At 36.7% G+C, this 14,248-nt stretch overlaps 1 protein-coding gene across 3 annotated transcripts in view; it reads left to right on the top strand.

Moving 5' to 3' along the window:
• Positions 1-14,248, top strand: part of NLK (nemo like kinase) — a 191,780-nt gene that overhangs the window by 90,739 nt on the left and 86,793 nt on the right. For all 3 annotated transcript variants that reach the window (XR_002825451.1, XR_001121533.2, XM_004385384.3), the window contains exon 2: positions 10,884-11,013. Coding sequence is in view for 1 of the 3 variants with exons in the window: in XM_004385384.3 (XP_004385441.1) it covers positions 10,884-11,013 (130 nt within the window). In the remaining 2 variants the exon portion in view is untranslated. The remainder of the gene's footprint in view (positions 1-10,883; positions 11,014-14,248) is intronic.

The following is a 14,248-nucleotide window of genomic DNA, read 5'->3' as shown; positions in this document are numbered from 1 at the left end:
AGGACCCATACCTCACACCATATACAAAAACTAATTCAAAATGGATCAAAGACCTAAATATAAAGCCAAAAACTATAAAGTTCACAGAAGAAAAAATAGGATCAATGCTAGAGTCCCTAATATACAGCATTAACAGGATACAAACCATAACTAACAACACACAAACTCCAGAAGATAAGCTAGATAACTGGGATCTTCTAAAAATTAACCACTTGTGCACATCAGAAGACTTCACCAAAAGAGTAAAAAGAGAACCTACATACTAGGAAAAAATTTTTGGACATTACAAGTCAGATAAAGGTCTAATCTCTAAAATCTATTAGAAAATCCAGTGCCTCTACAACAAAAAGACAAATAATCCAATTTAAAAATGGGCAAAGGAAATGAACAGACCACCAAAAGAAGACATTCAGGTGGCCAACAGACATAAGAGGAAATACTTTGGATCACTAGCCATTAGAGAAATGCAGATTAAAATTACAATGAGATACCATCTCACTCCAGCATTACTGGCACAAACGAATCAAAAAAACTGGAAATAACAAATGTTGGCAAGGCTGCGGGGAGATCAGAACTCTTCTGCACTGCTGGTGGGAATGTAAAATGATAAACCACTTTGGAAAATGGTACGGCGCTTCCTTAGAAAGCTAGAAATAGAAATACCATACGATCCAGCAATCCCATTCCTAGGAATATATCCTAAAGGAATAAGAGCTGTAACACGAATAGACATAGGCACACCCATGTTCATTACAGCATTTTTCACAATAACAAAAAGATGGAAGCAACCTAGATGCTCATCAGCAGATGAATGGATAAACAAACTATGGTACATATACCCTATGGGGTATTATGCAATGATAAAGAACAATGATGAATCTGTGAAGCATCTCATAACATGGATGAAACTGGAAGACATTACGCTGAGTGAAATAAGTCAATCAGAAAAGGACAAATATTGTATGAGACCACTGCTGTAAAAACTCATGAAAAGGTTTACACACAAAAAGAAACAATCTTTGTTGGTTACGAGGGATGGGAGAGGTGGTGGAGGGAGAATACTAAATAGACAATAGGTAAGTGGTAACTTTGGTGAAGGGTAAGACAGTACACAATACTGGGGAAGCCAGCACAACTTGTACAAGGAAAGGTCATGGAAGCTCCACAGACACATCCAAACTCCCTGAGGGACTGAATTGCTGGGCAGAGGGCTCTAGGGACCATGGTCTTGGGAACCATCTAGCTCAATTGGCATAACACAGTTTATAAAGAAAATGTTCTATATTCTACCTTGATGAGTAGTGTCTGGGGTCTTAAAAGCCTCTGAGCAGCCATCTAAGATACTCCGCTGGTCTCACATCTTTGGGAGCAAGGGAGAATGAAGGAAACGATACAAGGACAAGATTAGTCCAAAGGACTAATGGACCACAGCTACCATAGCCTCCACCAGACTGAGTCCAGTACAACTAGATGGTGCCTGGCTACCACCACTGACTGCTCTGACAGGGATCACAACAGAGAGTCCTGAACAGAGCTGGAGAAAAATGTAGAACAAAATTCTAACTCACAAAAAAGGAGCAGACTTACTGGCCTGACAGAGACTGGAGAAACCCCGAGGCTATGGCCCCCAGACACCCTTTTAGTTCAGTAATGAAGTCACTTCCAAGGTTCACCATTCAGCCAAAGATTAGACAGGCCCATAAAACAAAACAAGACTAAAGGGGCACACCAGCCCAGGGGCAAGCAGTAGAAGGCAGGAGGGGACAGGAAAGCTGATAATAGGGAACCCGAGGTTGAGAAGGAAGAGAGTTGACATGTCGTGAGGTTGTTAACCGTTGTCATAAAACAATATGTGTACTGTTTAATGAGAAACTCTTTGTTCTGTAAACCTTCATCTAAAGTACAATTTTAAAAAAAGGTTAAAAAAAAAGATGCATTGATAATATATTGGTGATTGGAAAATATGGCCTTGGTGATAGATACAACTCTGGAGATAACATGATAGAATTTTGCAAGACCAGCGACTTCTTCATTGCAAATACCATTTTTCAACAACATAAATGGTGACTATACACGTGGACCTTGCCAGCTGGAAAACAAAGAAATCAAATTGACTACATTTATGGAAAGAGACCATGGAAAAACTCAATATCATCAGGCAGAACAAGGCCAGGGGCAGACTGCAGAACACGCCATCAGTTGCTCATATGAAAGTTTAAGTTCAAGCTGAAGAAAATTTAAACAAGTCCACGAGAACCAAAGTACGACCTTGAATATGTCCCACCTGAATTTGAAGACCATTTCAAGAATTGATTTGACACATTGAACACCAGTGACCAAAGACCAGATGAGTTGTGGGGTGACATGAAGGACATCATACCTGAAGAAAGCAAAAGGTCATTAAAAAGACAGGAAAGAAAGAAAAGAACAAAATGGATGTCAGAAGAGATTCTGAAACTTGCTCTTGAATGTCAAGTAGCTAAAGCAAATGGAAGAAATGATGAAGCAAAAAAGCTGAACAGAAGATTTCCAAGGGTGGCTTCAGAAGACGAAACAACGTTTTATAATGAAATATGGAAAGAACTGGAGTTATAAAACCAAAAGGGAAGAACATACTCGGGCTTTCCTCAAACTGAAAAAACAAGAAAAAATTCAAGCCTCAAGTTGCAATTTTGAAGGATCCTATGGGCAGAGTATTGAACATCCTAGGAACATGAAAAGAAGATGGAAGGAATACAGAGAGTCACTGTACCAAAAAGAATTGGTCGCTCTTCAACCATTTCCAGAGGTAGCATATGATCAAGAACCGATGGTATTGAAGAAAGAAGTCCAAGCTGCACTAAAGGCATTGGCGAAAACCAAGGCTTCAGGAGTTGATGGAATACCAATTGAGATGTTTCAAACAACAGATACAGCAACGGAGATGCTCACTCATCTACGTCAAGAAATTTGGAAGACAGCTAGTTGGTCAACCAACTGGAAGAGATCCATATCTGTGCCCATTCCAAAGAAAGGTGATCCACCTTAATGCGGGAATTATTGAACAAATATCATTAATATCACATGCAAGTAAAATTTTGCTGAAGGTAATTCAAAAATGATAGCAGACAGGGAACTGCCAGAAATTCAAGCTAGATTCAGAAGAGGTAGTAAAACAAGGGATATCATTGCTGAGGTCAGATGGATCTTGGCTGAAAGCAGAGAATACCAGAAAGAAGTTTACCTGTGTTTTATTGACTTTGCAAAGATATTCAACTGTGTAGATCATAACAAATTATGGATAACACTGAGAAGAATGGGACTTCCAGAACACTTAATTGTGCTTGTGCTGAACCTGAACATAGACCAACAGGCAGCCATTCAAACAGAACAAGGGGATACTGCATGGTTTAAAATCAGTCTGTATGTTGAGCAAATAATCCAAGAATCTGGACTATACAAAGAAGAATGTGGCATCAGGATTGGTGGAAGACTCATTAACAACCTGTGATACCCAGATGACAACCTTGCTTGCTGAAGAGGACTTGAAGCACTTACTGATGAAGATCAAAGACTGTACAGCCTTCAGTATGGATTACACCTCAGCAAAAAGAAAAGAAAAATCTTCACAGTTGGACCAGTAAGCAACATCGTGATAAATGGAAAATATTGAAGTTGTCAGGGATTTCGTTTTACTTGGATCCACAATGAACGCCCATGGAAGCAGCAATCAAAAAATCAAACAATGTATTGCATTGGGCAGATCTGCTCCAAAAGACCTCTTTAAGGTGTTAAAAAGCAAAGATGTCACTTTGAGGACTAAGGTATACCTGACCCAAGCCATGATATTTTCAGTCACCTCATATGCATGTGAAAGCTGGACAGTGAAAAAGGAAGACTGAAGAAGAATTGATGCCTTTGAATTTATGATGTTGGGGAAGAGTACTGAATATATCATGGACTGCCAAAAGAATGAACAAATCTTTCTTGGAATAAATACAACCAGAATGCTCCTTGGAAGTGAGGATGGCAAGACTTCGTCTCACGTACTTTGGGCATGTTATCAGGAGGAACCAGTCCCTAGAGAAGGACATCGAGCTTGGTATGGTAGAGGGTCGGTAAAAAAAGAGGAAGACCTTCAATGAGGTGGATTGACACAGTGGGCTGATTGTGAGGATGGGGTAGGACTGGGCACTGTTTTGTTATGTTGCACAGAGGGTTGCTATGAGTCAGAGCTGATTGTTGTTGTCATCTAGTCAGAACCGACTAGACAGCACCTAACAACAACATCTGGTACAGCAGTTTTCCCCCACCTAGTTCTGGTGGCACAGTGATTAAGAGCTTGGCTACTAACCAAAAGATTGGCAGTTTGAATCCACCAGCCACTTCTTGGAAATCCTATGGGGCAGTTCTACTCTGTCCTGTAGTGTTGCTATGAGTTGGAATTGACTCAGTGGCAATGGGTTTGAGTTTCTTTTTTTTTTTGGTTCTTCTGAGCTGTTCTTGGCACAGTTGCATTTCCACATAACTTTTAGAACTAGTTTATCTAGTTCTACAAAAAGAAAACTTTTTAAGGTTTTGATTGGAGCTGCACTGAATCAGTTTGGGAAAAGTGAAATTTTTTACAGTGCTGAGTCTTCCAATCTGAAAATATGGTGTGTTGCATTTATTTAAGTCTTTAATTCCTCTCCATAATGTTTTTTAGTCTTTTTGCATAGAGGTCTTGCACAGCTTTTGCTAGCTTTAACCCTAAATATTGGGTGTTTTTATATTATCATAAATGGTATCTTTTATAAGTTTTAACTTTTTTATTGTGAAGATTTTCAAACATACATTATTTTCTTTTTTTATTATACCTACCACACAGATTTAATACTTATCAAGAATTGCTTCATTTGTTTCATCTACCCTTTGTTACGGTTGTTATCTTAAAACAAAGCTCAGACCTCATGTCATTTCACTTTTATCTATTTAAATATTTATTACTTAAAAATATGGACATTTTATTTATAACCATAATATTAAGCCATATTCAAATTTGCCCTTTAATCTCAAAAATGTCTTTTTACTCTTGGTATGTTCAGTTTGCCTTTAATTAATAGCATTTTGGAACTTACATTTTATAAGACATATTTATGAAAATATTAGCTTAACCACTAAAATGTTACATAATAAAATATTCCCTGTGGCTTATGATGTGAACTTTCTGTTTCCAAATTCATTAAGATTTTTGACATCCACAAAGCCACGCTGTTACAAACCTGCTGTGTGAATAAAACTGTCCTTTTCTTTTTTGGTGTTTTCTATTTTTACAAACCTTAATGTATAACAAAAATTGCCATGCTTTAAGTTTTTTTTTAATCTTATATTCCTCAGTGTTTCTTTCAGTGAACATATAACTTTCAGGGAGTGATGAGTGGGATTAAAAGCAAGTGTGTTTTCTTTGACATAGTTTTAGTTTTGGTTACCCTTTGTGACCTCTTCTTGCCCAGACTAAGTTGTTAAAATGTAAAAGGGAGATGCAGTTGTGAATTATTTTCTTTTGTGTCTTTCCACAGAATCCTTTCCTTCATTGCAACTGGTTTTCCTCCCCATGCAATATTCATAGGTCTGTTTCTAGAAGACTGTGGCTATCGGGCCATGAAAACTTCCTAGACTTGGCAGACTGGTCTGTGTCTTGTTCACCCTCTACCATGAGAAAATTCCCATTCAAAAAATATTATAGCAACTTTCCTGCAAGTGGATTAGCCTGCACACAGAGATATTTAACAGTGACTGAGAAAGGAAGAGTCTCTGTCTCCCCTGCATCTGCAGGAAGGAGGGAACTAATTAATTTGTGGTCTGAAGAACCATTAAATAATTCCCAAGATGGCAGAAATTAGCATAAAATGATTTTTCATCTATACTTTGGTGGAGGGTAAGGGGTCTTAGAAGTTAGGTCTCACAAGTAAATAAATATGACAGCCTGATATTACCTGGTTTTCCCTCCTCCCTTATTAACACCCCTGGGTATCTCACTACAGATTAGAATGACCCAGTGCTGTCACATCTACTGTTATCTTTGTGCACAGACCAGAGTGTATAGTCTCAGTTTTAAAAAAAAATTGTTTATTTAAATACAGTTAGACGATAAGTTCGTATTTAAATATAGGCATTTTGCTTCTTCTGATCAATAGTGTTATATTGGGAGTATATGAGAAAAGAAATTAACTATTTCACTGCTTTGGTTTAGCTGTTATATAAAGCCTTTTTTTCTTGTATCAGATTAACAAATTTGAGGACCATTTTATAAGTATCTTGAAAAAAGTCGGAAAAGGATATCTTTCCTATGCAAGTATTTCCAGGAGTGGGTTTATTTTAGAGCAGCTTTCCTCACCACTGTAGGGTCAAGACCAGTAAGAATTCAGAAATAGGGAAGAAGTACTGCTTTGTGATATCTTTGGAGAAGGCATTGTGTTCAATCAATTTACGCATCTGTGAAACTAACATTTATTGTGTTTATAGTTGTTAGAAATATAAAAATTATTAAAGTACCATTTGACCACCATCATAGTAATAATTGATTTGGGCAAAAATCATCGATCGAAAGTCGTGATATTTCAAGCACTAACTCTAGCAAATACCAAATTTGGATAAACATAAAATAACAAACATTAAAAAAATTTAACTGATGGAACAAATTATTTAAATAAGAAAGATGAAAATCCTTTTATTTATGTGTTTTGGAGGAAGAGGGCAAGGAGGCTTAGAAGGTTTGTTCACCTAAATAGAGTTGTATACTAATTTTTAAAATATATTTTCTAAGTTTAATATATTTTTATAAGTTTCCTGGACGTATTTGTTGTCAAAAATTTTACTCCATAGTGTGCTGTTTTCTTAAGGAGACTTATCTATATACAATAAAAATAACTTTTAAGGAAATGCATTTCAAAGTGATTGTGAAAGCAATCTAAACATTTAACGTCTGCTTAGGAGATTCTATTACTGAGATGTATACTTTGTTGGTACAGTTGACATAGTAATTGTAGTATGTATGGCAAAAAGTAGAGGATTGCTGATTACACCTTACGTGAATAGAATTAAAAGAACCTAATTTTCTTAACCCAAGTTAAAGCATTCTCATTATAAATTGTATATTTGCTTTGAGTAGCTAAAAACCTTTATCAGAAATAATGAACTTTAAAAACTGCTAAAACATGCTGTGGGAGAAAAGATTCTTCACATGAAAATGAATGAGAAGTATATAATTTCTTGGAGATTCTTGCTGACTACTTACACTAATTAAAGATGTTTTAATGTGACATTCTAGCGCCTGGGAAGGTATCCTCAGTAATAAGTTTCACTCGTGTTTCATTCCATCTCTCCTGTTGTCAATAGGTGATTTAAACAGATTTGTGGCAATGGTCACAGTTTCCTGGGATTAAAAAAGTCCTACAAAATGGCCACGCCAAATCTAAAAACCTTCCTGTTTTGGTATTGTACTCTTGACCGACTCTGTACGTCTCTGAAGAAAGGCTTGTGGATCCTTCTGGCTTTTTAAAAACCGGTTGAACCTGTGTTCTGAGTGCAGAGAAGGATTGATGCACTCCAGGCAGACTCAAGAAAGGACTTTCTCACAACCCTTAAAACTTTAACATAGTGTTTTCAGAATCAAACATTAATTTAAAACTTAGGAAGTAAACTACCTGTTAGTATGATTTCTGTGTTTAAGAAGGCAGTCAGATGAACTGACGGATGCACTGTTTTATTTAAGGAACCCAGTATTTAGCAGAGAAAGTAACTGACCAGCAAGTGAATTATAGGTCGAAAGATGGTTCCTTTTTTCTGAAATGAGGAAAATTGCCCTCAGTGTTGTTCATTATCTCTACAGCTGTAGCTTCATTAACAAGTGTGGTTAGAATAACCAGGGTATTGCAGCAGCAGAGAAACTAAGCACAGTAAGCCTTTCAGTAACGAAGAAAATAAAAGCATTTCTGTGTAACATGCTTCCACACTTATCTGTGTTCAGTGGTACTGTTTGTGCTGAACTAAAGCATCTGCTACCCCAAGTTAAGAGAGAACAAACTCAACATGGCGTGAAATTACTGAACTGCCATTCACATTCATTAGAGTTATATTGTTACCAGCCACAGGCATGACTGGCTTTTTGCATGAATAATAAAATAAACCACTGCTTTGTGAATTTTACCTTAAAACATTACAAGGCACAGTGCTAACCTTGAGCCTTTGTCAAGTATTTCCAGGAGTGGGTTTATTTTAGAGCAGCTTTCCTCACCACTGTAGGGTCAAGACCAGTAAGAATTCAGAAATAGGGAAGAAGTACTGCTTTGTGATATCTTTGGAGAAGGCATTGTGTTCAATCAATTTACGCATCTGTGAAACTAACATTTATTGTGTTTATAGTTGTTAGAAATATAAAAATTATTAAAGTACCATTTGACCACCATCATAGTAATAATTGATTTGGGCAAAAATCATCGATCGAAAGTCGTGATATTTCAACATATCTCTCTAAAAAAAAAAACAAACCCATTACCGTGGAGTTAATTCCAACTCATAGCAACCCTATAGGACAGAGTAGAACTGCCCCCATAGTGTTTCCAGGGAGCACCTGGTGGATTTGAACTGCTAACCTTGATACTTATCACACCTACTACTTCTCACTTACCGACTGTCTTGTTAGCTGACATTTCACATTTATGACAATAGTAAGAAATCTACCAACTATTTTGCGCGTTAACATCCTCACATACCCGCACACCTTTGCTGTGCACAGCTCTCTAGGGTGGCGCGGAGTGGGTATTTAACCCCAGTGTGGAACTCATGGGGTGCCCAACGCCCAGGCTCCTGCCAGCTCACGCCTCCCCTCCCTACTCCCAGCTGTCTCCCGGCACGCCCCAGTAATGACACTATATGCCTCCTAATATAATTGTGCTGATAAGACAACATCACTTCTGTGGTATGAGAAAACACTAGACAAACCCAAATTGAGGGGCATGCTACAAAATAATTGGCCTATACTATTTAAAAATGGCAGTGTCATAAATGTCAAAGAAATGCTAAGTAACTATTCCAGAATAAAGAAGACTGTAGAGACACAACAACTGAATGCATTGTGTGATCCAGAATTTTCCTTCCTTGTCATTTCATTGACATTTTTCTCTTCTAGTATCTGAATATAGAAGTGGCATATTTAAATAGAGGGAGGGAATCTTTTTGATAGTCTGAATATAATATACTCAGTTTCTCTCCTATTTTGCTTTCTTAGTGTATATGGATTTCAAGCAGTGTGGTAGGTTTTGGTTGATGTTTTTTAAGCAAGTCAAGAATGTTAGGTCTCCTGGCCTAGTTGAATTACATTTCAAGCTATTGCAAACTTAAAAGTAATGCTTAATTGTTTCACCAGTTTTTCAGTAAATGGAAGAAAGTACAGTCTTCCTGCTGTTTAAAAATTACTAGAATGCATCATTTAAAAGTTTCGTGAAAAATAAATAACGTTTCTTGAGCACTTAGAAAATGAAGTAGTGATCACTAAGATGAATTCATAAAGAAGTCATGGTATTAAGAAGTTTGGTGTGGTTTTTAGATAGATACTTAATGGAGGTTCTTTATTTTCATGAAAGCAATTTGATGGGTATCTGATTTTCTTGTGGACAAGATGAAGAAATAAACTGTTATTGTGGTTAATTGAATGAATGATTAATTGAATAACCATACCCAAGATAAATGATTGGATTCCAGTTTCGTAGATGGTTTCTGGTGCTGTATCTGATGGAGAATCTATTCTCGGTTTTCTTTTCAACTTTAATTAGTAACCTGTATGAAAGCATTGATAACATATAGATCAACTTTATAAATGACACGAATCTGGTAGGGATAGCCAAAGCACTGGATGACTGAAACAGGAACTGAAAGATAATGGTAGGCAGGAATCTATCAAAACGAATCTGTCAGGAATAAATTCTACAAGGACAGCCAGTCTTAGTATGATGAGTGAAAGGGGGAAAAAAAAAGCTGTAGGTTAATTCATGGAAAATATATTTGCCAAATGGCCAACCGGCCATATTTACCAAATGTACTGATTTTGTTTCATTTAATTTTGATTTAATCTGTCAGTAAGGAGAATGAAAACCACACTAGTATTCCAAACATAGGGAAATTTAATACAGGGAATTGGTTGTGTATGTGTTAGAAAACTGAAAAAGAAAAAGGGGACACTGAGCTGTTAAACAGATACTACTACAGGAAGCAGATGTCACACCAAGAGCTGGAAAACAAAAGCGAAGAGGCTCTCACAACTTAGGAGCTAGAGAGATCCCTGTGGAGCTGGTACTTAGACATCTGAGGAAGAGACATCTTTCAGCTACTAGTGGTACTGAAGTGCATATTACTAATAGATGTTCATTTACAGAGACCAGAATATTTAAATTGGGTTCTCTTTTTTAACTAAATGTGATATCCTTAGAATGAACATCTCTTTCATCTTGAATATGGTTCTGAAAAATAAAGAATAAAACTAATTTGACCTTGATCATATTACTTAATATTCTGTTTCTTTTTCCCCCCTATCTTTAAAAATGGCTTTACTGCCAGTATTCTTCCTACCTTAGGTGTAGTGCTAAGTGATTTCTCAGAAAGGGTAAATGTTTATAGAAATTTAGACAGGGATTTGGGGTGGGGGAAAACGTGGCAGATGAATTCAGCTAAAGTTCTCTTTGATTATAGGTGTGTACTTTTTTTTCTTGTCTTTCTTACACCATAAGCATTAGTAAATGGATTTTTAATATAGAATGTTTTAAGATAAAGGTATTTGTCATGATCTGAAACTTTGAAGAACAAGGTCAGGAATTGATTTCTCTGTCTTTTTTTTTTTTCTCTTCTCCCCCCAAATATTGCTCCTTTAGGTCAGTAACAGATCCAAGAGATGGAAAGAGAGTAGCACTCAAAAAGATGCCCAACGTCTTCCAGAATCTGGTCTCTTGCAAAAGGGTCTTCCGGGAATTGAAGATGTTGTGTTTTTTTAAACATGATAATGTAAGTGAAATTGGTGTTTGGGGAAAACTGCTTCCTAAACCTACTTAATTAGTAACGAGCAAGAAAGGGTTAAAAAGAGTACATGCAAGTAAAATTTGGAAATCAGCTACAGTTTTTTGCCAGACTCTATAAAAAGCAGTAAACACTCCAATGAGGTTATAGGAGAATACCTAGGCTTTCATTTCATAACATCATGATCGAAAGGAACACACACACGTATGTTTTCTTTCAGTACTTTGCCTTCCTTTGATATACACTCTATGTCTTTATGACTGTCGTAAATTTTCACTGTTAAGATCAGTGGTTTTCAACCCTAGCAGCATATTAGAATCACTGGGGAGCCCATTGTATCAAAAATTTCTTTTTTGGAAGTTTGAAAATTAAGCTATGAATTGTTCAAGGCCTAACCTACAAATTAGGAAACACTGAACCTGTTTAAGGTTCAGATTGGCTTCTGAATTGTAGTGTGTACTCTCCATTTGTCAGTCTTAATGTCTTTTTAATTCTAAGGCTATAAGCTATTAAATATTTTTTAAAGCCCATAAAAAGGGAGCATACATTTGTAGGAAAAAGAAAGAAACCACAACCAAGGTTTTTATTAAGGTTTTTGGAAACCTGGGGCAAATTAGATCCTTTTTGTGATTGAATAATGAGCAAGTTTAAGTGAATTCTAAGATTTATTGATTGACAGGTAAGTATTGGTTGATGCAAAGCAAATGTTAATATTTAGCTGAGAAACATTAATTTGCAGTATAAAATGGAATATAATATATAGTCTGAGTGGTTTAAGTGGAAATAATTAGCCCCGATTTAGCCTTATTTTTATCCTTGAATATTTTTAATCAGAGGTTAAGTTAGAGATGTGGGAAAACACTTTTTCTTCCCCTCCTCCCCCCCAAAAAAATTACAACCCTTAAGATTAGATTCTCTTAATTTGGTCTGTGTTTAGAGATGTTGGGACTCATCGGTGAGTAGACTCATTATGTTTGAGTCTAGCTTCTCTACAGCTAATCCAGAATTAAAAGTTTGATACATGTTATTTTCCTGTGGGTTGTTTTTACTTAGTTTTCAAATTCATGTAAAAAGTAAAACCATCTCAAATTCTGCATATAGTGCTCAACTAATGCCATCTTAATTGCTGAAATAAAAACTTTATCAGAATAATAACTATTTCCTGTGAGTCTGACTGCTTATTTGCCAAAATTTGTGTCTTGCTTTAAGAGAGAACTTGTAAAAATTTGAAGTATTCAGTCAAACTCAGAACATTAAACTTCTGGTGTGGTTCACTTGAAGCTTTTTGGCTTGACATGTATCATTTTACTGATTTGTTGTTGTTGTTACCCCTCTTGAAATCTCTTTTTCCTAAACTTTTAAAAAAGGTATTGCTGTCCTTTAGTCAATTGGAGCTACCTAGCAATGTAAGTGTCTGTGTGTCTGTCTGTGTGTGTGTGTGTGTGTGTGTATGTGTTTTCATAGCTTTCAAAATACCACTCAAGTTGCTGTTTTATGACTGATTCTTCAGATTTTGGACGTGGTTTAGAATGATGTCTAATGCTTGCTTATTTATTTCTCAAGTTTGCCTGAGTACCACCCTAATACTAAAGAGTACAAATCTTATATACATGGTCAGAAACTCAAGAAAAGGTATCCATGGTGAAGAAATATTTCAAAGGTGGCATCAGGAATGCACTTACCAAGAGTTTCAATGGTTTATTATATTCAGACCAGTCTTGGCTTCTTATATAAAGGAGGGGTGATATAATAGGCCCCTATTCATCTCTGTTGGTATCTTTGTTCACGACTCATTCCTATGGAGTAACTAATTAAGTTACAAAGACAGTGTCAAAGTGAGTAGTATAAGAAAAGAAACAAACTGAATTCTTGAAAATTACACCTATTAAAACACAGCAACCACTGTTTGGAGCACCTGAGCTCTATCATAAGAGAGTGCCTGTGACTTCTATGGGAGTATTCAAATGTTCAAAAGTAAAGCAGCTAGTTGGAGCTGAGGTGACATGTCACCATTATCGTATACAAAATGTTTTGAGATCTGTCTCCAAGAGCATCTCAGAGCCAGCATACCTGGTATGTATGGAATGCCAGTCTATGAGGGAACTGGTATTCAATGCAGTTAAGGCAACAGATGTTATTTGTTTCCTGTGTACAGAGCACAGTGAAGGTTGTGTGAAGCATAGAAAAAAGTTCAAAACGTGATCCTTTTTGAGGGAGGTGGACACGAAGTATGCTAGATGCTTTATAAAAAACCCATTGCCATCGAGTTGATTCCAACTCATAGCAACCCTGCAGGACAGAGTAGAACTGCCCCATAGGGTTTCCAAGGAGCAGCTGGTAAACTTGAACTGCTGACCTTTTGGTCAGCAGCCGAGCTCTTTAGCCACTGCGCCACCTATATATTAATTTAATCCTTAAACATCTTGTCAGATAGGGCTTGGTATACCTGCTTTATAGAAGAGGAAACTGAGGCTTAGAGTTAATTAACTCTTGCCTGAGGTCAAGGTACAAGGAGTTTAGAGCCAAATCTGTCCAGCTCCACAGCCCATATTCATTAATTAAGTAAACATTTATCATACACAACCAATATGCCTAAATTCCACTAGCTTCTAGGGGTCTCTACCCTCAAGGAGTTTAAATGATTTTAGTAATATGCTAAATGTGATAAAGGTGCTGTGAGAGGCCTGCCTGTATGGTTAAACATTACTACAGGACAGTCTCTTGTGTGCATAGAAAAGAGCAGGACAGGCAAACCTACAAGTATATTAGAATCACCAGAGGAGCTTAAAAACACAGCTTCATGAGTCCCACCACAGATCTACTAAATTGTAATCGCTGGGGCCGAGGTATCGGTATATTTTTTTTTTTAAGATTTTCAGGTAAATGCTGGCAGCCAAATTGTAGACTTAAAAGCTCAAAGACACTTTAGATATGGAGAAGGTGAAACTTAAGATGAACCTTTTGATATTAAGACTTGAATGAATAGAAGAAAGGAATGCCATGATGAAAATGGCATTTTGAAAGATTAATCTGACCATTGTAGGAAGGTTGGATTTTAATTTGGATAGTTTTTATATGTCAGAGAATAGCTACAGAGCCCTGCAAGTAGCTACTGCATCATCTTAAACAATAGATTCAGTTTGATACAGTAACTTAGGGAAACAGAAATGGGTTTAACTTTCTAGAGATTGGGTCTTTTAGGCTTATCGCTAGTGTCTAGTTA

This window comes from Trichechus manatus, unplaced genomic scaffold (genome assembly GCF_000243295.1).
Source record: "Trichechus manatus latirostris isolate Lorelei unplaced genomic scaffold, TriManLat1.0 scaffold00138, whole genome shotgun sequence".
Taxonomy (NCBI): Eukaryota; Metazoa; Chordata; class Mammalia; order Sirenia; family Trichechidae; genus Trichechus; species Trichechus manatus.
Note: the sequence above shows the minus strand (reverse complement) of the source record. Positions and strands in the feature narration are given on the sequence as shown.